Raw genomic sequence first — 20688 nt, 5'->3', positions numbered from 1 at the left:
GCCGAAAAAAAGTTAACTTCCTGTGTGTCACTTCCTTGTTTATTTTTTTACATTCCTTGGTCTAATAGTTGTTAGCTAAAACTAGCTACCGAGCAAAAATGCCAGGGCGTTGTTCAGCTTTCAACTGTAGGAATACGTTTAAAAATGTTAAACATAAAACAAACAAGGTTACATTTCACAGGTAGGCTTTCAGCATCTGATTAACGTCGACATTTGGACAGCTAGCTAATCAGCTTACGTTAGCTACAGGTCTTGGTTAGCTTGTGTAGCTAGTTTAAGATTTCCAGTAATACATCGGCTATACCTTGATTTAGGCGAATGTGACATAAATGTTAGTTACCTTATCATAAAGAACGTGTAACGTCTAAACAACTGAACACCCCTTAGTACCCCGGCCTAAGTGCTCGCTGTTTCATCCCTTGTCTTTTTCGATTTGCATTTCAAACAATAACAATAACAAAGCCTCGCCACTGATTTTGGTAAATAGATGAGGGATGGGGCTGGAGAATGTAACTAATGTCAAGTTCACAGACATAGCTATGAATGCAAGGACTGATCAGAGTGACCATCCATGATGTCAAAATTATAGTTTTAGCAATGTTGTGAGGCTATAAAGTGTTTGTTTACAATTACACTTTTATATTTTGGGTTCTGATGGGGTATGACAGTTGAACTAAGCTCATGGTGCATTTCTAAGTTATATTCTTCAAGAATCAATGGTTATATATAATTCATTTAAAAGTTCAAAAATGTATGTTACAATCACAGATTGCCCTGTTGTTTACATTTGGTTCTTTTAACATTTTTCCTATGTTAACAGCTTTCCAAAGCGTGATCCTAAACGAATAAAAGAGTGGGTGGGTCAGATGAAATGGAAAGACTGGCAGCCAACCCCTCATTCCTTACTGTGCTCAGAGCATTTTGAGGAGAGGTGCATGGATAGAACTGGGCAGACAGTGCGTTTACGTGATGATGCAATACCAACTATCTTTGCCTTTCCTAGTCACCTACAAAAAAAGGTATTTAGTAAATTGAGACAGGTGTGTTGTTTTCATTTAAACTATTAGACCTAACAGTCTGGCGGTTGTGAATTTAGCATATGAGGGATTCTTGAAACGTGCTTTGGCTTTGTTGGTTGAGTTGAACTTTGTGTTTTATTGTTGAGTTCTTGTAGTTTCAGAAAACAGCCGGAAGGAGGAAAAGAGTAACCTTGGTGAGAAATGCAACTTTAAAAAATGTAATACTGTACTACCGGTTTTCCATTGGTGTTGCTGTTTACACTGAAGGATATGCAAACTGTAATACCGGTTTTCCATTGGTGTTGCTGTTTACACTAAAGGATATGTAAACTGTAATACCGGTTTTCCATTGGTGTTGCTGTTTACTCTGAAGGATATGTAAACTGTAATACCAGTTTTCCATTGGTGTTGCTGTTTACTCTGAAGGATATGTAAACTGTAATACCGATTTTCCATTGGTGTTGCTGTTTACACTAAAGGATATGTAAACTGTAATACCGATTTTCCATTGGTGTTGATGTTTACACTAAAGGATATGTAAACTGTAATACTGGTTTTCCATTGGTGTTGCTGTTTACACTAAAGGATATGTAAACTGTAATACCAGTTTTCCATTGGTGTTGCTGTTTACACTAAAGGATATGTAAACTGTAATACCGGTTTTCCATTGGTGTTGCTGTTTACACTAAAGGATATGTAAACTGTAATACCGGTTTTCCATTGGTGTTGCTGTTTACTCTGAAGGATATGTAAACTGTAATACCGATTTTCCATTGGTGTTGCTGTTTACACTAAAGGATATGTAAAATGTAATACCAGTTTTCCATTGGTGTTGCTGTTTACACTAAAGGATATGTAAACTGTAATACCGGTTTTCCATTGGTGTTGCTGTTTACACTAAAGGATATGTAAACTGTACTACCAGTTTTCCATTGGTGTTGCTGTTTACACTAAAGGATATGCCACATATGTATTTCCCTTTTTAATTTCACAAATAAAAGTGTATTTTGCCTCTACTGGTAATTTCAGTTTCCAGAGGATCCTGTTCCTGAGGAGTCGACACAACGGGAGAAGTCTCCACCCACCTACTTAAACCACAGTATATGGCACCCAAGTCGTTTCCATGACGATTACTGTGTTCCACAGGTACAAAGTACATATCACTCTTATCTAGATTTTTTTTAAAGATTATTTTTTTACAAATATTTAATTCATGCTTATTTATTTAGTATTTATTTGTTTTTCAGAGTATTGACTGGGCTGTAAAAGACATGCCTAAAGAAGTAAGTTGTGAGTTAGCCCTCATTATGAAGCTGATTGAGCTCATCAAAATTGTTGGTTGGGAAGGGTTCCCCTAATTCCTTACAGACCTTACAGAACAACCATGTATGTATCTTCTGCCAAATATTCCACATGTTTCCATCCAAACAGCTTAATGCACAGTACCTGCTCAAAAATCCCAGGGAGGAGCGTGTTGAAAAGTAGTGTCACTGTTACTCCCAACCAAAACGGTGTTGATGAGGCCCGGACCTCTAGGGCCAGTTGCGTGTATGATTACAGCATCCTATAAAGGTCTTCTATAACCTTAAACCTTTCCATACGCGTGCTTTAATAACTGAACTCCTGACAATTTCAGATCCCATCTGCAACTTTAGAAAAGCAAGGTCTGATCTTCATCCCCAAGCACGCAATCAAGGTAAGGTTTCTGACAGACCATTGTATTCTGGACAGCGGGCAATAACATTATTTTGACCCATGTCAGCTTAAAGGGTTACTGTCGTGTGTATTCCCCAGCCCATTACCTCATGTTAATGGATGTGCATATAACTACACATTATAACTACACATTATAACTACACATAACTACACATATAACTAACTACACATTATAACTACACATATAACTAACTACACATTATAACTACACATTATAACTACACATATAACTACACATATAACTAACTACACATTATAACTACACATTATAACTACACAAAGAAACTACACATTATAACTGAAAATTACTTCATCTGAACCAGATCAAGGAGAAATGGGATTGGCTGACAATGGATGTGAAGGGACCATTTCCAGAGACCAAAAGTAGACACAAGTTTGTACTAACTGTAATGGACTACTATTCCAAATGGATGGAAGCCTACCCCATGAAGACCAACAACAGTAAAGAGATTGCCAAAATCATCTCTGACCTCATCTCTCGCTTTGGCTTCCCTGTTGGAATCCTGTCTTGTTTGACTCGAGCACACATTTTAGAGGTAAGAGATGCATGCATGCATGCATGTATGGATGTAAGTGTTACTGTACTGCCCCAAATAAAAATGTTTTGGGGGGGAAATTAAGTTTTGCACTAAGTTATCTCATGAATATCAAGTACCGGGGGTGGAACCAAAATTATTTTCCATTTGTTTCGCTCTGAACAAAATCATAATTTGTGTAGTTCCATTCCACTGTTCTGACCAGCACTGTAAGGTCTACTACACCTGTTGTATTCAGCATATGTGACAATCAAATTTGATTTGATGTTCAGCAGGCAGGCACTGGAATACGTTTCTGAGTGACAGAGTGAGGGCTTTGCATAGACGCTTTGTAGCAATTTTTTGTGGGCCTGGAAAGTAAAATTACTTTATTAACCGGTTCCCATGGTTTTCAAACAACTGTTCTGTTCCGGAACAACTTTCGTTCCCTGTTCTGATTCTGTTCCTCCAAAAATGTTGTTGTTTTCTGGTCCAGTTCCCTGAACTGGTTCAAACCCCTGTTAAGTTCCCCTTCTCTTTTTAAATTTTACAGATCAACTTGGCTTTGGGTGATCTGAAGAAACTGACATGCCAACTCATATTCTACCGTCCTCTGGGAGTGTCACTGGATCCAGTAACAAAGTCCCTTGTAGACCGGTTTGTCCTCCAATGTACCATGCTACATACACAGCCACCTGATTCTAAAAGCTTATACTATGGATAATAGTCTAGTAAATAGAATTGGGACGATTGCAATAATCTTTTGGCAGTTTACTGAATCCAAACACATGTCATGCTAGCCCAACTGACTTGCTGACTTGTTATTTTATTTTAACTAGGCAAGTCAGTTAAGAACAAATTCTCATTTTCAATGACGGCCTAGGAACACTGCCTTTTCAGGTGCAGAACGACAGATTTGTACTTTGTCAGCTCGGGGATTTGAACTTGCAACCTTCCGGTTACTAGTCCAACGCTCTAACCACTAGGCTACCCTGCCCCATTATAATATGCATGTGTTTTGTTTTAATACATTTTTCATCATATACCTGGACAGGTTGGTGTCAGATTTGGTGAAAGAACATCCTGATCGTTGGGATGTTTACCTGGCTGCCAGTGTGTTCAGCTTCTGCTGCAAAGAGCACCCCACCACCAGACAAATACCCCTGTCTCTGCTGCGCTGCGGAGGGACTCAGTCTGTCTCCACCTCACCAAGAAAGCTGCCTGTAAGTTGGAGACTGCCCGTGTTTACACTTTACCACTCCTACAACAAAACATACTCATATTATTGATTCCCATTGAATGAATGAAGAAAATGCACATAGAAATAGAATTGTATCATATTTTAGTTGAGTGTTTATACTGACTTGTGCTTTGACCAACCTGTTTGCATTGAAGGATAATGGGATAAAAGGAAGGACCTTTGTCATACTAGATGCCCAGCCACCTCAAAGGGAAGTCCGTGTGGAGTGCAATCAGTGCAGTCAATGGAGCACGGTCAGCCAGGACTCAGAGCTGAAGAGATATGAGGAGATGAAACTTGGGGAGGAGGACTACACCCACACCTGTGTGAGCTGCAGGGTGGCCATGAGCTGCAGGGTGGCCCTGGAGGTCATGAGGGGTTAGGAGACAAGGACATGAAGAACTGGATGTAAATGAGAAAGCTTTTCAAACAAGGACTGAAAAGATGGAGGATATAATAAGGACGTTGGAAACCAAGTGGTGGTGAAGGAAGAGATTGCTGTTGGAGTGAAAAAAGGTTCCTAGGGGAAGAAGTTTGAACAATAGGAGTTTATAATGTGTATATACTTACATGTTTCTCAGTCATACACGTTTTTGGAATGAAATAAAAACAGATAGTGTTGTTTTCAAGTTGTGTGTGCTCAAACAGTGGATTGTTGTTTAATAATGCATTTGGGCAGACATCTATATACTGCTTCAGTGCTTCATCTATTCCTCTCTGATTTGGGGTATTTTAGAGAATGGGGTAGCTGCAGTCCATTATGGGAACCAGAGTATGGGAGAGTGGGCATGTTGAAAGGAAAGGAGTGGGTGTGTTGAAAAGAACTCTGCTATAGGTTAGTTAGACTGTTGCTTACTGTGACTATCACCTTGATGTTGGCTACTAGGCAGCTACTTTACACTCTGTTGGGGGACAGTAGACAGAGACATTTGATTATGCTGAACTGGGGGGCAGCGGTCTATGGCCCGTGATTTGAAAGGGTCAAAGCGGGGAGGGAGGAGCGCCCTTCTCAAATGGAACAGTAATCTGTGCCGCTGGGTCATGTCAACAAGGCAGCATTGTGCATCGTCTAGAAACATACATCTCTTTTTCATAAAATACACATTTAAACTAAACTAGTTTCCATTTGGGAAGGCAGATATGGTCCTCTGTAGTTGGTAGAGCATGGTGCTTGTAACGCTAGGCTTGAGTTCCTTTCCTGCTCGGAACACCCATACATAAAATGTATGCACGCATGACTAAGTTTCTTTTGGATAATTTTATTTTCTGTATTTTTATTTAACTAGGCAAGTCAGTTAAGAACAAATTCTTATTTACAATGACGGTCTACCAAAAGACAAAAGGCCTGCGGGGACGGGGGCTGGGATTAAAATAACAATATAGGACAAAACACACATCACGACAAGAGAGACACCACTACACTACATAAAGAGAGACCTAAGACAGCATGGCAGCAACACATGACAACACAACATGGCAGCAGCACAAATCATGGTACAAACATGTTAATGGGATTTATCTGTTAATTGAATGATTAGAATATTCCACCCTGAAATCATATAATTGTATGGAATTGGTTAGAATGTATAAAATTATAATTAATAAATGTGTAGTTCTAGTCAGAATTTGGGTAAAACAATATAGCTAATGTTTGTCTTTATGGAATTTTAAAGACAGACTGAGCAAAATTTGTCGCCGACCTGACCAGAGATTTGGGAGAGAACAGGGAGTACGGCTCAAGGTCTCCCTAATCTCTGTCGGCTGGGTAGTGAGGACATTGTGTGCGTCTGTTTGTGTGAATGTGTGTGCGCGTATGGTTGTGTGAATGTGGGCGTGAGAAGTCAGTATAAAATGAATTGATTTGTATTCTTGTCTTCAGAACGTTCCCGTGAATAAACCTTTTTGACTATTTTAGCTGGGCTCCGTCTGTTTCATTCGACCAGGATCTTACACATTCTGGTTTACAGACTGAGTAATATAATTAAATTGGGTGATGTACCTGGAGAACATAATTCTCTTATCAAAACACTATTGGGCACAGACAGCAGCACAAAGGGCAAGAAGGTAGAGACAAAAATACATCATGTGAAGCAGCCACAACTGTCAGTAAGAGTGTCAATGATTGAGTCTTTGAATGAAGAGATGGAGATTAAAACTATCCAGTTTGAGTGTTTGTTGCAGCTCGTTCCAGTCGCTAGCTGCAGCGAACTGAAAAGAGGAGCGACCCAGGGATGTGTGTGCTTTGAGGACTTTTAACAGAATGTGACTGGCAGAACGGGTGTTGTATGTGGAAGATGAGGGCTACAGTAGATATCTCAGATAGGGGGTAGTGAAGGGGTGTTGTATGTGGAAGATGAGGGCTACAGTAGATATCTCAGATAGGGGGTAGTGAAGGGGTGTTGTATGTGGAGGATGAGGGCTACAGTAGATATCTCAGATAGGGGGTAGTGAAGGGGTGTTGTATGTGGAGGATGAGGGCTACAGTAGATATCTCAGATAGGGGGTAGTGAAGGGGTGTTGTATGTGGAGGATGAGGGCTACAGTAGATATCTCAGATAAGGGGTAGTGAAGGGGTGTTGTATGTGGAAGATGAGGGCTACAGTAGATATCTCAGATAGGGGGTAGTGAAGGGGTGTTGTATGTGGAGGATGAGGGCTACAGTAGATATCTCAGATAGGGGGTAGTGAACGGGTGTTGTATGTGGAGGATGAGGGCTACAGTAGATATCTCAGATAGGGGGTAGTGAAGGGGTGTTGTATGTGGAAGATGAGGGCTGCAGTAGATATCTCAGATAGGGGGGAGTGAAGGGGTGTTGTATGTGGAAGATGAGGGCTACAGTAGATATCTCAGATAGGGGGTAGTGAAGGGGTGTTGTATGTGGAAGATGAGGGCTACAGTAGATATCTCAGATAGGGGGGAGTGAAGGGGTGTTGTATGTGGAAGATGAGGGCTACAGTAGATATCTCAGATAGGGGGTAGTGAAGGGGTGTTGTATGTGGAGGATGAGGGCTACAGTAGATATCTCAGATAGGGGGTAGTGAACGGGTGTTGTATGTGGAAGATGAGGGCTACAGTAGATATCTCAGATAGGGGGGTAGTGAAGGGGTGTTGTATGTGGAGGATGAGGGCTACAGTAGATATCTCAGATAGGGGGTAGTGAAGGGGTGTTGTATGTGGAGGATGAGGGCTACAGTAGATATCTCAGATAGGGGGGTAGTGAAGGGGTGTTGTATGTGGAGGATGAGGGCTACAGTAGATATCTCAGATAGGGGGTAGTGAAGGGGTGTTGTATGTGGAGGATGAGGGCTACAGTAGATATCTCAGATAGGGGGGTAGTGAAGGGGTGTTGTATGTGGAGGATGAGGGCTACAGTAGATATCTCAGATAGGGGGTAGTGAAGGGGTGTTGTATGTGGAAGATGAGGGCTACAGTAGATATCTCAGATAGGGGGTAGTGAAGGGGTGTTGTATGTGGAAGATGAGGGCTACAGTAGATATCTCAGATAGGGGGTAGTGAAGGGGTGTTGTATGTGGAAGATGAGGGCTACAGTAGATATCTCAGATAGGGGGGTAGTGAAGGGGTGTTGTATGTGGAGGATGAGGGCTACAGTAGATATCTCAGATAGGGGGTAGTGAAGGGGTGTTGTATGTGGAGGATGAGGGCTACAGTAGATATCTCAGATAGGGGGTAGTGAAGGGGTGTTGTATGTGGAGGATGAGGGCTACAGTAGATATCTCAGATAGGGGGTAGTGAAGGGGTGTTGTATGTGGAAGATGAGGGCTACAGTAGATATCTCAGATAGGGGGTAGTGAAGGGGTGTTGTATGTGGAGGATGAGGGCTACAGTAGATATCTCAGATAGGGGGTAGTGAAGGGGTGTTGTATGTGGAGGATGAGGGCTACAGTAGATATCTCAGATAGGGGGTAGTGAAGGGGTGTTGTATGTGGAAGATGAGGGCTACAGTAGATATCTCAGATAGGGGGTAGTGAAGGGGTGTTGTATGTGGAGGATGAGGGCTACAGTAGATATCTCAGATAGGGGGTAGTGAAGGGGTGTTGTATGTGGAAGATGAGGGCTACAGTAGATATCTCAGATAGGGGGGAGTGAAGGGGTGTTGTATGTGGAGGATGAGGGCTACAGTAGATATCTCAGATAGGGGGTAGTGAAGGGGTGTTGTATGTGGAAGATGAGGGCTACAGTAGATATCTCAGATAGGGGGTAGTGAAGGGGTGTTGTATGTGGAGGATGAGGGCTACAGTAGATATCTCAGATAGGGGGTAGTGAAGGGGTGTTGTATGTGGAGGATGAGGGCTACAGTAGATATCTCAGATAGGGGGTAGTGAAGGGGTGTTGTATGTGGAGGATGAGGGCTACAGTAGATATCTCAGATAGGGGGTAGTGAAGGGGTGTTGTATGTGGAGGATGAGGGCTACAGTAGATATCTCAGATAGGGGGTAGTGAAGGGGTGTTGTATGTGGAGGATGAGGGCTACAGTAGATATCTCAGATAGGGGGTAGTGAAGGGGTGTTGTATGTGGAGGATGAGGGCTACAGTAGATATCTCAGATAGGGGGTAGTGAAGGGGTGTTGTATGTGGAAGATGAGGGCTACAGTAGATATCTCAGATAGGGGGTAGTGAAGGGGTGTTGTATGTGGAAGATGAGGGCTACAGTAGATATCTCAGATAGGGGGTAGTGAAGGGGTGTTGTATGTGGAAGATGAGGGCTACAGTAGATATCTCAGATAGGGGGTAGTGAAGGGGTGTTGTATGTGGAGGATGAGGGCTACAGTAGATATCTCAGATAGGGGGTAGTGAAGGGGTGGTGTATGTGGAGGATGAGGGCTACAGTAGATATCTCAGATAGGGGGTAGTGAAGGGGTGTTGTATGTGGAGGATGAGGGCTACAGTAGATATCTCAGATAGGGGGTAGTGAAGGGGTGTTGTATGTGGAGGATGAGGGCTACAGTAGATATCTCAGATAGGGGGTAGTGAGGCCTAAGAGGGTTTTATAAATAAGCATCAACAAGTGTGTCTTGCGACGAGTATACAGAAATGACCAGTTTACAGAAGAGTATAGAGTGCAGTGATGTGTCCTATAAGAAGCATTGGTGGCAAATCTGATGGCTGAATGGTAAAGCACATCTAGCCGCTCGAGAGCACCCATACCTGCCGATCTATAAATTACGTCTCCATAATCTAGCATGGGTAGACTGGTCATCTGAATCAGGGTTAGTTTGGCAGCTGGTGTAAAAGAGGAGCGACTACGATAGAGGATGGGAGATGAGGAAATGCTGATTTAATGAAGTAGATAAAAGTGTCGGCTAAATAGCCTACGTTATAGATAGTTTAAACACAGAACCCTATTCATTACTCCATGTGCCTAATTACGTCACTTTTGTTTTGAGCCGACTTCACCGTGGGCTTTGAACAGGAGGCAGCCCTGTTCCAAAATGAATGCAATCAACTTTCTCCTGATACAAAACACACCTACTCGATCTACTGCATTTGGGGCCCGGGAAAACAGCTAACTCACTGCATTTTAACACATTTTGCCATGTTGCAGAGGGAAACATTTGCAGTTTTATAATTCTATATTACAGATTTTGTCATGAGGCCAAGATAAAATGTTGCAGTTTTAAAGCTAATTTCCAGCAATTCTACACTCGTTGCCATGGGGTAGAGAAAACAATGTGCTGTTTTTATAGCTCATTTCATTCTTTTGTTCCTATTTTTCCATTAGGCTGACATAAAATTTGCAGTTTTAAAGCTAATTTCCTGCAAATCTACACATTTTGCTATCATATGCTATCTGGAGGACCCCTTATGATAAAATGTGTAGATTTACAAGAAATTGGCTTTAAAACTGCAACTCTGCATTTCAACACACCCACTCGCTCATACCCTAGTCACCATATTGGGCTGCAGCTACCCATACTTGGTATTTTACATGGTGTTATTTTCCTTTTTTCCACCCTGTCCAGTTGGTGGCGGTGTTGCACAACCTTTTCATTTGCCACAAGTCATAAAACCACTAATGAGGAAGAAAAGAAATATAAAGCCCTGTCTGTCTTATTGAGCTTTGATGCAGAGTTTCGACCTGGTGCAATTTAAGATTTTCCCATTCCACCTTTCCCTTTTATTTTTGGGTGACCATATGTGCAATACGCCCCCCAGACCTTCGAAAGGCAGCAATAATACATAACACAACGTCTAAGTCTGCCGGAAATTCACACGAAGAAGGAAAATATCAACAATTTGTAAATCAGAAATGTCATGTTCAGCTTACAGCTGTAAGAATAGAGGACATGATACATATGATAAAAATAATCAGTTGCGTGCTAAAAAAGTTAGGCTTCACAGGTAAGGCTTGCAGCATTTGACTAACAACACGCTATTAGCGAACAACGGCATGTGAGCAACTGGTTAGCCAACAAGTTAGTTAGCAGCTAACGTTATCTTGTGAGGCTAGCAGACAGATTTACGGTCATTTCGATGTTATAGATCATGTCGTATTGTAACTTATCATAACAAACTAGTTAGCTAGCTAACGTTATTACTACATTTATTTTTGTCTTTATTGCTAAACAAACAAGTCCTGCTGTTGTGAAGGGATCTGGGAATATGTCCTATGCAATGCTTTTTAAAATTCGGCTATTGTCGATATTTAGGCTAGCCATAACTGTTTTTCTATATCATACCCAAAATATAAGGTTTTATTACTCCATTGTTTTACATAACAATGATGTAAACAAACAACACAGGGCTTCAAAATATGTTTCAACCCGTCGTGGGGTGTATTCACTAGGAACCAAACATAAGCAAACGAAACGGGAAGGGACCACCTGAATTTGACCAATAGAAACTCTCAAGTGTCAAGGACATCTGTTTTCTCTGAATTAACTTTAAAGGTCCAGCGCTATCACAAACGTGATTTCCTGTGTTTATATATATATATATATATATATATATATATATATATATATATATATATATATATATATATATATATATATATATTCACACTCTGAGGTTGGAATAATATTGTGAAAATGATGATATTAACCTTTTAGTGTAAGAGCTGTTTAAAAAGACTGCCTGGAATGTTTTGGTGGGATGGAGTTTTGGCCTGCCTGGTGACGTCACCAGGCACTAAATTAGTTGATAGACCAATAAGAAAGAATCCAAACCAATTTTTCAGTTTTCCCCTCCCCACTCAGTCCCCATCCCCACTCAGTCCCCATCCCCACTCAGTCCCCATCCCCACTCAGTCTCCTCCCCACTCAGTCTCCTCCCCACTCAGTCTCCTCCCCACTCAGTCCCCATCCCCACTCAGTCCCCTCCCCACTCAGTCCCCTCCCCACTCAGTCCCATCCCCACTCAGTCCCCATCCCCACTCAGTCCCCATCCCCACTCAGTCCCCATCCCACTCAGTCCCCTCCCCACTCAGTCCCCTCCCCACTCAGTCCCCTCCCCACTCAGTCTCCTCCCCACTCAGTCCCCTCCCCACTCAGTCCCCTCCCCACTCAGTCCCATCCCCACTCAGTCCCCATCCCCACTCAGTCCCCATCCCCACTCAGTCTCCTCCCCACTCAGTCCCCATCCCCACTCAGTCCCCATCCCCACTCAGTCCCCATCCCCACTCAGTCCCCATCCCCACTCAGTCCCCATCCCCACTCAGTCCCCTCCCCACTCAGTCCCCTCCCCACTCAGTCCCCTCCCCACTCAGTCCCCTCCCCACTCAGTCCCCTCCCCACTCAGTCTCCTCCCCACTCAGTCCCCTCCCCACTCAGTCCCATCCCCACTCAGTCCCCATCCCCACTCAGTCCCCATCCCCACTCAGTCCCCATCCCCACTCAGTCTCCTCCCCACTCAGTCCCCATCCCCACTCAGTCCCCATCCCCACTCAGTCCCCATCCCCACTCAGTCCCCATCCCCACTCAGTCCCCTCCCCACTCAGTCCCCTCCCCACTCAGTCCCCTCCCCACTCAGTCCCCTCCCCACTCAGTCCCCATCCCCACTCAGTCCCATCCCCACTCAGTCCCCATCCCCACTCAGTCCCCTCCCCACTCAGTCCCCTCCCCACTCAGTCCCCTCCCCACTCAGTCCCCTCCCCACTCAGTCCCCTCCCCACTCAGTCCCCATCCCCACTCAGTCCCCTCCCCACTCAGTCCCCTCCCCACTCAGTCCCCATCCCCACTCAGTCCCCTCCCCACTCAGTCCCCTCCCCACTCAGTCCCCATCCCCACTCAGTCCCCTCCCCACTCAGTCCCCTCCCCACTCAGTCCCCTCCCCACTCAGTCCCCTCCCCACTCAGTCCCCTCCCCACTCAGTCCCCATCCCCACTCAGTCCCCTCCCCACTCAGTCCCCTCCCCACTCAGTCCCCATCCCCACTCAGTCCCCTCCCCACTCAGTCCCCTCCCCACTCAGTCCCCTCCCCACTCAGTCCCCTCCCCACTCAGTCCCCATCCCCACTCAGTCCCCTCCCCACTCAGTCCCCTCCCCACTCAGTCCCCATCCCCACTCAGTCCCCTCCCCACTCAGTCCCCTCCCCACTCAGTCCCCTCCCCACTCAGTCCCCTCCCCACTCAGTCCCAATCCCCACTCAGTCCCCTCCCCACTCAGTCCCCTCCCCACTCAGTCCCCATCCCCACTCAGTCCCCTCCCCACTCAGTCCCCTCCCCACTCAGTCCCCATCCCCACTCAGTCCCCTCCCCACTCAGTCCCCTCCCCACTCAGTCCCATCCCCACTCAGTCTCCTCCCCACTCAGTCCCCTTTCAGACAGTCCTTGCTAAATTCTTCCTTGAGAAATTGCTCTTTGCTCAGGAGCTATTTTAGTTTTTATTTTATTTGAAGTAAGATACTTAATTGTTACCCAGAAATGATTTTGGTATTGAGATAAAAACAGCTGCATTGGACCTCTCATCTCTGTTGATCATTATTAACTATTTTATTTGAATTAACTGTTATTTAACTAGGCAAGTCAGTCTTATTTACAATGACAGCCAAACCCTAACCTGACGACGCTGGGCCAATTGTGCACCGCACAATGGGACTCCCAATCACGGCCGCTTCTGATACAGCCTGGAGTCGAACCCGGGTTTGTAGTGACGCCACTGGTACTGAGATGCAGTGCTTTAAAACACTGCGCTACTCGGGAGCCCTGTGAAATTGTGAAGTTGTTACTTTTTACTTATTTCTTTTTGACTTTGTCTCATGCCATCAGATTTCCACTGAGCGACGCCAAAAGACTAAAAAAGTGGATCCATCAGACGAGACTGAAAGCCTGGAAGCCAACCAAAAGCTCCAGACTGTGTTCCGAGCATTTCGAGGAGAAGTACCTGATAACACCCTCAACTGGGCGCGGTATTCGTTTACGTAATGATGCCATCCCAACTATATTTTCCTTTCCTAGTCAGTTCCAAAAAAAGGTACTTTGTGAATTGATGCAGGTGTATTTTTCTGTTGAAAGTTTTTGACTGGGTCGTTTTCAAAATGGTTATTATTTTGATGCATCTGATAAAATCCTGAATTATTTGTTGGTTTAAACTTTTGAGCAGCGTGTTTTTATTGTTGACTTCTTATTGTTTTAGAAAACGGCTGGAACGAGGAAAAGAGTAACCTTGGTGAGATAAAGACAACTAGTCCTACTAGTTTTCCATTTGTATTGTTTTTGATATGGCTAGGATGCACACTTTATTCTCAATCTTTCACAAAGGAAATGTATTAACCTCTACTTGTGATTTCAGTTTCCCGAGGATCGTGTTCCTGAGGATGTGTCATCAATACAAGCTGAGCCAAAGTGGTACTCAAAACCAATACAGTTTGTAGGAGCTATAGGTTATGAGCCAATGTTGTGAAGAAATTAAGCAATTCATTATTTCCCTCTCTTGATTCTTCTTGTAATGAAACATTAGCTCTGCAGTGTCAACACGGTTGAAGAAGACTCCCAGTTACTTAAACCACAGTATATGGCACCCAAGTCGTTTCCATGACGACTACTGTATACCACAGGTACAAAGTACATATCACACATCCAGACCTTGAATCGTCAAATACATGTCATGTTAAAAAACTTGAGGTGTGCTTGATTTAGCTCGCCCAGGTACAATAACCAATGGAACACTGTGTTTCCAGCCTGCCAGGTAAGCTAAATGAAGCGCACCTCGTGTTTGAGTATTTGACACAGGTCTGCTCTTATCTGGAGTTTTTACATTTCTGGTGATATTTCATGTATCCTTTTTTTGTGTTTTTTTGCAGAGTATTGACTGGGCTGTGAAAGATAAACCAAATGAAGTAAGTGGTAGCTCTTATGAGGCTGATTGGGCCAATCAGAATGTGTGCCAATCTCGCAACCGAACAATCCTGATTGGCTCAAACAAGGGCTACGTTGAAACTCATATACGGCTAGTTGTGTGTATACAGTGTGTATGGGCTTATACGGCTAGTTGTGTGTATACAGTGTGTATGGGCTAATACGGCTAGTTGTGTGTATACAGTGTGTACGGGCTTATACGGCTAGTTGTGTGTATGGGCTAATACGGCTAGTTGTGTGTATACAGTGTGTACGGGCTAATACGGCTAGTTGTGTGTATACAGTGTGTACGGGCTTATATGGCTAGTTGTGTGTATCCAGTGTGTATGGGCTAATACGGCTAGTTGTGTGTATACAGTGTGTACGGGCTAATACGGCTAGTTGTGTGTATACAGTGTGTACGGGCTTATACGGCTAGTTGTGTGTATGATCAACCACATTGTATAAAGGCTTTATATAACCCTAACCCTTCATTTCCTGCTTTAATCACTGAACTCTCCTGACAATTTCAGGTCCCACCTTCAGCTTTACAAAAGCAAGGGCTGATCTTTATCCCCAAGCTCGCAATCAGGGTAAGATTTCTGACATACGGGTTTATTCTGGAAAACAGAAAACAGGCAACAGAGGGTAGTGCGTACGGCCCAGTACATCACTGGGGCCAAGCTTCCTGCCATCCAGGACCTCTATACCAGGCGGGCGGTGTCAGAGGAAGGCCCTAAAAATGGTCAGACTCCAGCCACCCTAGTCATAGACTGTTCTCTCTGCTACCGCACGAAAAACGGTAACCGGAGCGCCAAGTCTAGGTCCAAGAGGCTCCTAAGCAGCTTCTACCCCCAAGCCATAAGACTCCTGAACATCTAATCAAATGGCTACCCAGACTATTTGCACCCCCCCCCCAACCTCTCTCTTTGAAACCACTGCTACTCTCTGTTATCTATGCATTGTGTTAGTGTTCAAATACTGGAGAGTTGAGACCAAATCACGGACGCTGGACAGAGTGGATTTCAGTTGTAACAAAAGACAGTTTTAATGAGTCAGAGATATCTTGTCCCGCAGTTTTACGTGCACGGACCTAGTTCACATAACTCGGCAAGGAGCCAGGTGAAAAAGAGGCCTATACAATGGTTACATACATTTTTATACATAGAATAAAGTAGGTGGAGTCTTGTCGTTTCGGTCTTCTTGACTGGTCGGAGGGTTGGAGGCGGGCCTTGCTCTAGCCAGAGCGGGCCCCATTGGTGCACAGCAAAAGTTCTTTGCTCTTGGGACCGGCCAGTTAGAGGGAGATGAGATGTGTGTTTATATAAGGAAGAGGGGGTCAGTCTTATGGCTGGGTGTATGTGTTCTTACGACGGAATGTCTTTGTTTATATGAGCTATGTGTATGAATATTTATATAACAATAGTCACTTTAATAACTTTACCTACATGTACATATTACCTCAGTTACCTCGACTAACTGTTGCCCCCGCACATTGACTCTGTACTGGTACCCCGCTGTATATAGTCTCCACATTGACTCTGTACTGGTACCCTGCTGTATATAGTCTCCACATTGACTCTGTACTGCTACCCCGCTGTATATAGTCTCCACATTGACTCTGTACTGGTACCCTGCTGTATATAGTCTCCACATTGACTCTGTACTGGTACCCTGCTGTATATAGTCTCCACATTGACTCTGTACTGGTACCCTGCTGTATATAGTCTCCACATTGACTCTGTACTGGTACCCTGCTGTATATAGTCTCCACATTGACTCTGTACTGGTACCCTGCTGTATATAGTCTCCACATTAACTCTGTACTGGTACCCTGCTGTATATAGTCTCCACATTGACTCTGTACTGGTACCCTGCTGTATATAGTCTCCACATTGACTCTGTACTGGTACCCTGCTGTATATAGTCTCCACATTGACTCTGTACTGGTACCCTGCTGTATATAGTCTCCACATTGACTCTGTACTGGTACCCTGCTGTATATAGTCTCCACATTGACTCTGTACTGGTACCCTGCTGTATATAGTCTCCACATTAACTCTGTACTGGTACCCTGCTGTATATAGTCTCCACATTGACTCTGTACTGGTACCCTGCTGAATATAGTCTCCACATTAACTCTGTACTGGTACCCTGCTGTATATAGTCTCCACATTGACTCTGTACTGGTACCCTGCTGTATATAGTCTCCACATTGACTCTGTACTGGTACCCGGCTGTATATAGTCTCCACATTGACTCTGTACTGGTACCCTGCTGTATATAGTCTCCACATTAACTCTGTACTGGTACCCTGCTGTATATAGTCTCCACATTGACTCTGTACTGGTACCCTGCTGTATATAGTCTCCACATTGACTCTGTACTGGTACCCGGCTGTATATAGTCTCCACATTGACTCTGTACTGGTACCCCGCTGTATATAGTCTCCACATTGACTCTGTACTGGTACCCTGCTGTATATTGACTCTGTACTGGTACCCTGCTGTATATAATCTCCACATTGACTCTGTACTGGTACCCCCTGTATATAGTCTCCACATTGACTCTGTACTGGTACCCCCTGTATATAGTCTCCACATTGACTCTGTACTGGTACCCCCTGTATATAGTCTCCACATTGACTCTGTACTGGTACCCCCTGTATATAGTCTCCACATTGACTCTGTACTGGTACCCTGCTGTATATAGTCTCCACATTGACTCTGTACTGGTACCCTGCTGTATATAGTCTCCACATTGACTCTGTACTGGTACCCTGCTGTATATAGTCTCCACATTGACTCTGTACTGGTACTCCGCTGTATATAGTCTCCACATTGACTCTGTACTGGTACCCTGCTGTATATAGTCTCCACATTGACTCTGTACTGGTACCCTGCTGTATATAGTCTCCACATTGACTCTGTACTGGTACCCTGCTGTATATAGTCTCCACATTGACTCTGTACTGGTACTCTGCTGTATATAGTCTCCACATTGACTCTGTACTGGTACCCTGCTGTATATAGTCTCCACATTGACTCTGTACTGGTACCCTGCTGTATATAGTCTCCACATTGACTCTGTACTGGTACCCTGCTGTATATAGTCTTGCTATTGTTATTTTACTGCTGCTCTTTGATTACTGGTGAATTATTTTTCTTATTATTTCTTTATTTTTTTAAACTGCATTGTTGGTTAAGGGCTTGTAAGTAAGCATTTCACTGTAAGGTATATTACACCTGTTGTATTTGGCTCATGTGACTAATACAATTTGATTTGAACAAGGTTATTACATTTTGTATTATTTTCTTATCTTACATTTTATGATATTTGAACCAGATCAAGGAGAAATGGGAATGGCTGACAATGGAAGTGAAGGGGCCATTTCCAGAGACCCAAATTGGACACAGATTTGTACTAACTGTAATGGACTACTACTCCAAATGGATGGAAGCCTACCCCATGAAGACCTGCACCAGTAAAGAGATTGCTCAAATCATTTCTGACCTCATCTCTCGCTTCGGCTTCCCTGTTGGAATCCTGTGTTGTTTGGGTGTAATGCTGACTGTAGAGGTAAGAGATACTGTGGTTCGTTTATAGAGATGGTGTTGTGTAGTTTCTTATACGGTATGTGCAGCATGTATTCATGCTAGCGTTACTGTACCACCACCTGAAAACAAAATCACTTGTATTGGTTGTGTATGTTGCACCAAATGATACATGTATCACTAGCCACTTTAAACTATGCCACTTTGTTTACATACTCATCTCATATGTATATACTGTACTCGATACCATCTACTGCATCTTGCCTATGCTGTTCTGTACCATCACTCATTCATATATCTTTATGTACATATTCTTTATCCCTTTACACTTGTATAAGGTAGTCGTTTTGGAATTGTTAGTTAGATTACTCGTTGGTTATTACTGCATTGTCGGAACTAGAAGCACAAGCATTTCCATCTGCTAACCATGTGTATGCGACAAATAACATTTGATTTGATTTTTGATTTGATTTGAATATTAAGTACCCCTCCTATTTTTAACATTTTACAGATCAACTCGGCTTTGGGTGATCTGAAGAAACTGACAGGCCAACTCATATTCTACCGTCCTCTGGGAGTGTCACTGGATCCAGTAACAAAGTCCCTTGTAGACCGGTTTGTCCTCCAATGTACCTTGATACTAGATTTGAAAATCTTATGGATAGCTTGTTGCTTGTCAAATCAAATCAAATGTTATTTGTCACGTGCTGAATACAACAGGTAGACCTTACAGTGAAATGCTTACCTAATAAAATAAGTGTTAAGTAAAAGATAAGTAAAAAAAAAAATAAAAGTAACAAATAATTAAATAGCAGCAGTAAAATAACAATAGCTAGACTATATACAGGGGGGTACAGGTACAGAGTCAATGTTCAGGGGCACCGGTTAGCTGAGGTAATATGTACATGTAGATAGCGTTAAAGTGACTATGCATTGATTATAAACAGAGAGTAGCATCAGCGTAAAAGAGGGGTCTGGGTAGCTCTTTGATTAGCTGTTCAGGAGTCTTATGGCTTGGGGGGTAGAATCTGTTAAGAAGCCTTTTGGACCTTGACTTGGCGCTCCGGTGCCGATCTGATGACCCATGCCAAATCGTTTCAGTCTCCTGACGGGGAATAGGCTGCGTGGATAGAGCACTGTGGCAGGTTGATTGCCTTCTATCATTGCAAGACAGTTCAATGAGTCAGTCACAAGATTGGAAGAATTTCCTGTAGAATATTGAAGTCGCCAACGGAAACACGTGCTGTTACCAGCGCATTGCAACCCAGACATTGCTTAACTTTTAAAAAAAATTCAAGAAGCACAAAATAGAACTGGGTAATGATTTCAATAATCTTTTGTCAGTTTTCTGAATCCAAACACATGACATGCCAGCCCAGCTGACTTGTTATAATAGGCATGTGTTTTGTTTCATACATGTTTTATCATATACCTGGACAGGTTGGTGTCAGATTTGGTGAAAGAACATCCTGATCACTGGGATGTTTACCTGGCTGCCAGTGTGTTCAGCTTCTGCTGCAAAGAGCACCCCACCACCAGACAAATACCCCTGTCTCTGCTGCGCTGCGGAGGGACTCAGTCTGTCTCCACCTCACCAAGAAAGCTGCCTGTAAGTTGGAGGCTGATCGTGTTTAGACTCACAGGTCACAACTAAAATCACCAATGAATGAATTAATCAAATATCATAGGAATAGGTATTATTAAAAACTGAATAATATTGTCATATTTTTTATTTTAGCTTTTAAACTGACTTGGGCTCTGTTTGCATTGCAGTACAATGGGATTAAAGGAAGAACCTTTGTCATACTAGAAGCCCAACCACCTACAAAGGAAGTCTGTGTGCAGTGCAGTCAGTGCTTGGAATGGATGTTGGTCACTCAGGACTCTGAGCTGAAGAGGTATGAGGAGATGAAACTTGGGGATGAGGACTACACCCACACCTGTGTGAGCTGCAGGGTGGCCATGAGCTGCAGGGTGGCCCTGGAGGTCATGAGGGGTTAGCAGACAAGGATGTTTTCAAACAAGGACTGAAAAGATGGAGGATATAATAAGGACGTTGGAAACCAAGTGGTGGTGAAGGAAGATATTGATGTAGGGGTGAAAAAAGGTTCCTAGGGGAAGAAGTACACGTGTATATATTTGTATAAGTTGCTCTGATGACCCTTTTGTCATTAAAAACAACGGTATAAAGTGTTTAAATTACATCTCGATTGTGTTTCTTTAATTAAATAAAAACTGTCAAATGTGTTTCTGAATAAAATTAGAACCGTTGTTTTTATTTTCACCCCGTCCAGACAGTGGCGGTAATGTCCTACTTATTCCTTTGCCGC

General features: G+C 43.5%; 2 protein-coding genes across 4 annotated transcripts; both read left to right on the top strand.

Moving 5' to 3' along the window:
* The first annotated feature begins 26 nt into the window (after positions 1-26).
* On the top strand, positions 27-6423 carry LOC139411690 (uncharacterized). Of its 2 annotated transcripts, none has more exons than XM_071158325.1 (10): positions 27-181; positions 821-1019; positions 1175-1213; positions 2049-2165; positions 2267-2302; positions 2656-2715; positions 3059-3292; positions 3825-3928; positions 4326-4494; positions 4667-6423. In XM_071158325.1, exons 1-10 carry the CDS (start codon positions 99-101, stop codon positions 4892-4894), a joined length of 1269 nt encoding a protein of 422 aa, XP_071014426.1. In that variant the 5' UTR covers positions 27-98; the 3' UTR covers positions 4895-6423. The 2 variants fall into 2 exon arrangements, with proteins under 2 accessions (XP_071014426.1, XP_071014427.1); XM_071158326.1 differs by having other exon boundaries at positions 4704-5014.
* A 4100-nt stretch (positions 6424-10523) lies between these two features.
* LOC139411689 (uncharacterized) lies at positions 10524-20605 on the top strand. 2 transcript variants are annotated; one of them, XM_071158323.1, is made up of 11 exons: positions 10548-10871; positions 13737-13941; positions 14104-14136; positions 14260-14315; positions 14428-14524; positions 14771-14806; positions 15338-15397; positions 18150-18383; positions 18870-18973; positions 19799-19967; positions 20132-20605. In XM_071158323.1, exons 1-11 carry the CDS (start codon positions 10780-10782, stop codon positions 20357-20359), a joined length of 1314 nt encoding a protein of 437 aa, XP_071014424.1. In that variant the 5' UTR covers positions 10548-10779; the 3' UTR covers positions 20360-20605. The 2 variants fall into 2 exon arrangements, with proteins under 2 accessions (XP_071014425.1, XP_071014424.1); XM_071158324.1 differs by lacking the exon at positions 14104-14136 and having other exon boundaries at positions 10524-10871.
* The last annotated feature ends 83 nt before the right edge of the window (positions 20606-20688 follow it).

This window comes from Oncorhynchus clarkii, chromosome 6, assembly GCF_045791955.1.
Source record: "Oncorhynchus clarkii lewisi isolate Uvic-CL-2024 chromosome 6, UVic_Ocla_1.0, whole genome shotgun sequence".
NCBI classification, from domain to species: Eukaryota; Metazoa; Chordata; class Actinopteri; order Salmoniformes; family Salmonidae; genus Oncorhynchus; species Oncorhynchus clarkii.
This window is presented reverse-complemented; position numbering and strand designations above follow the sequence as displayed.

Excerpts from the sequence above, each read along its gene's own strand:
- LOC139411690 (XM_071158325.1), top strand. The coding sequence starts at position 99 with ATGCCAGGGCGTTGTTCAGCTTTCAACTGTAGGAATACGTTTAAAAAT. Across the intron at positions 182-820 it reads AACAAGGTTACATTTCACAG|CTTTCCAAAGCGTGATCCTA; the intron begins GTAGGCTTTCAG and ends CTATGTTAACAG. Across the intron at positions 1,214-2,048 it reads GGAGGAAAAGAGTAACCTTG|TTTCCAGAGGATCCTGTTCC; the intron begins GTGAGAAATGCA and ends TGGTAATTTCAG.
- LOC139411689 (XM_071158323.1), top strand. The coding sequence starts at position 10,780 with ATGTCATGTTCAGCTTACAGCTGTAAGAATAGAGGACATGATACATAT. Across the intron at positions 13,942-14,103 it reads CTAGTCAGTTCCAAAAAAAG|AAAACGGCTGGAACGAGGAA; the intron begins GTACTTTGTGAA and ends TTATTGTTTTAG. Across the intron at positions 15,398-18,149 it reads TCCCCAAGCTCGCAATCAGG|ATCAAGGAGAAATGGGAATG; the intron begins GTAAGATTTCTG and ends TATTTGAACCAG.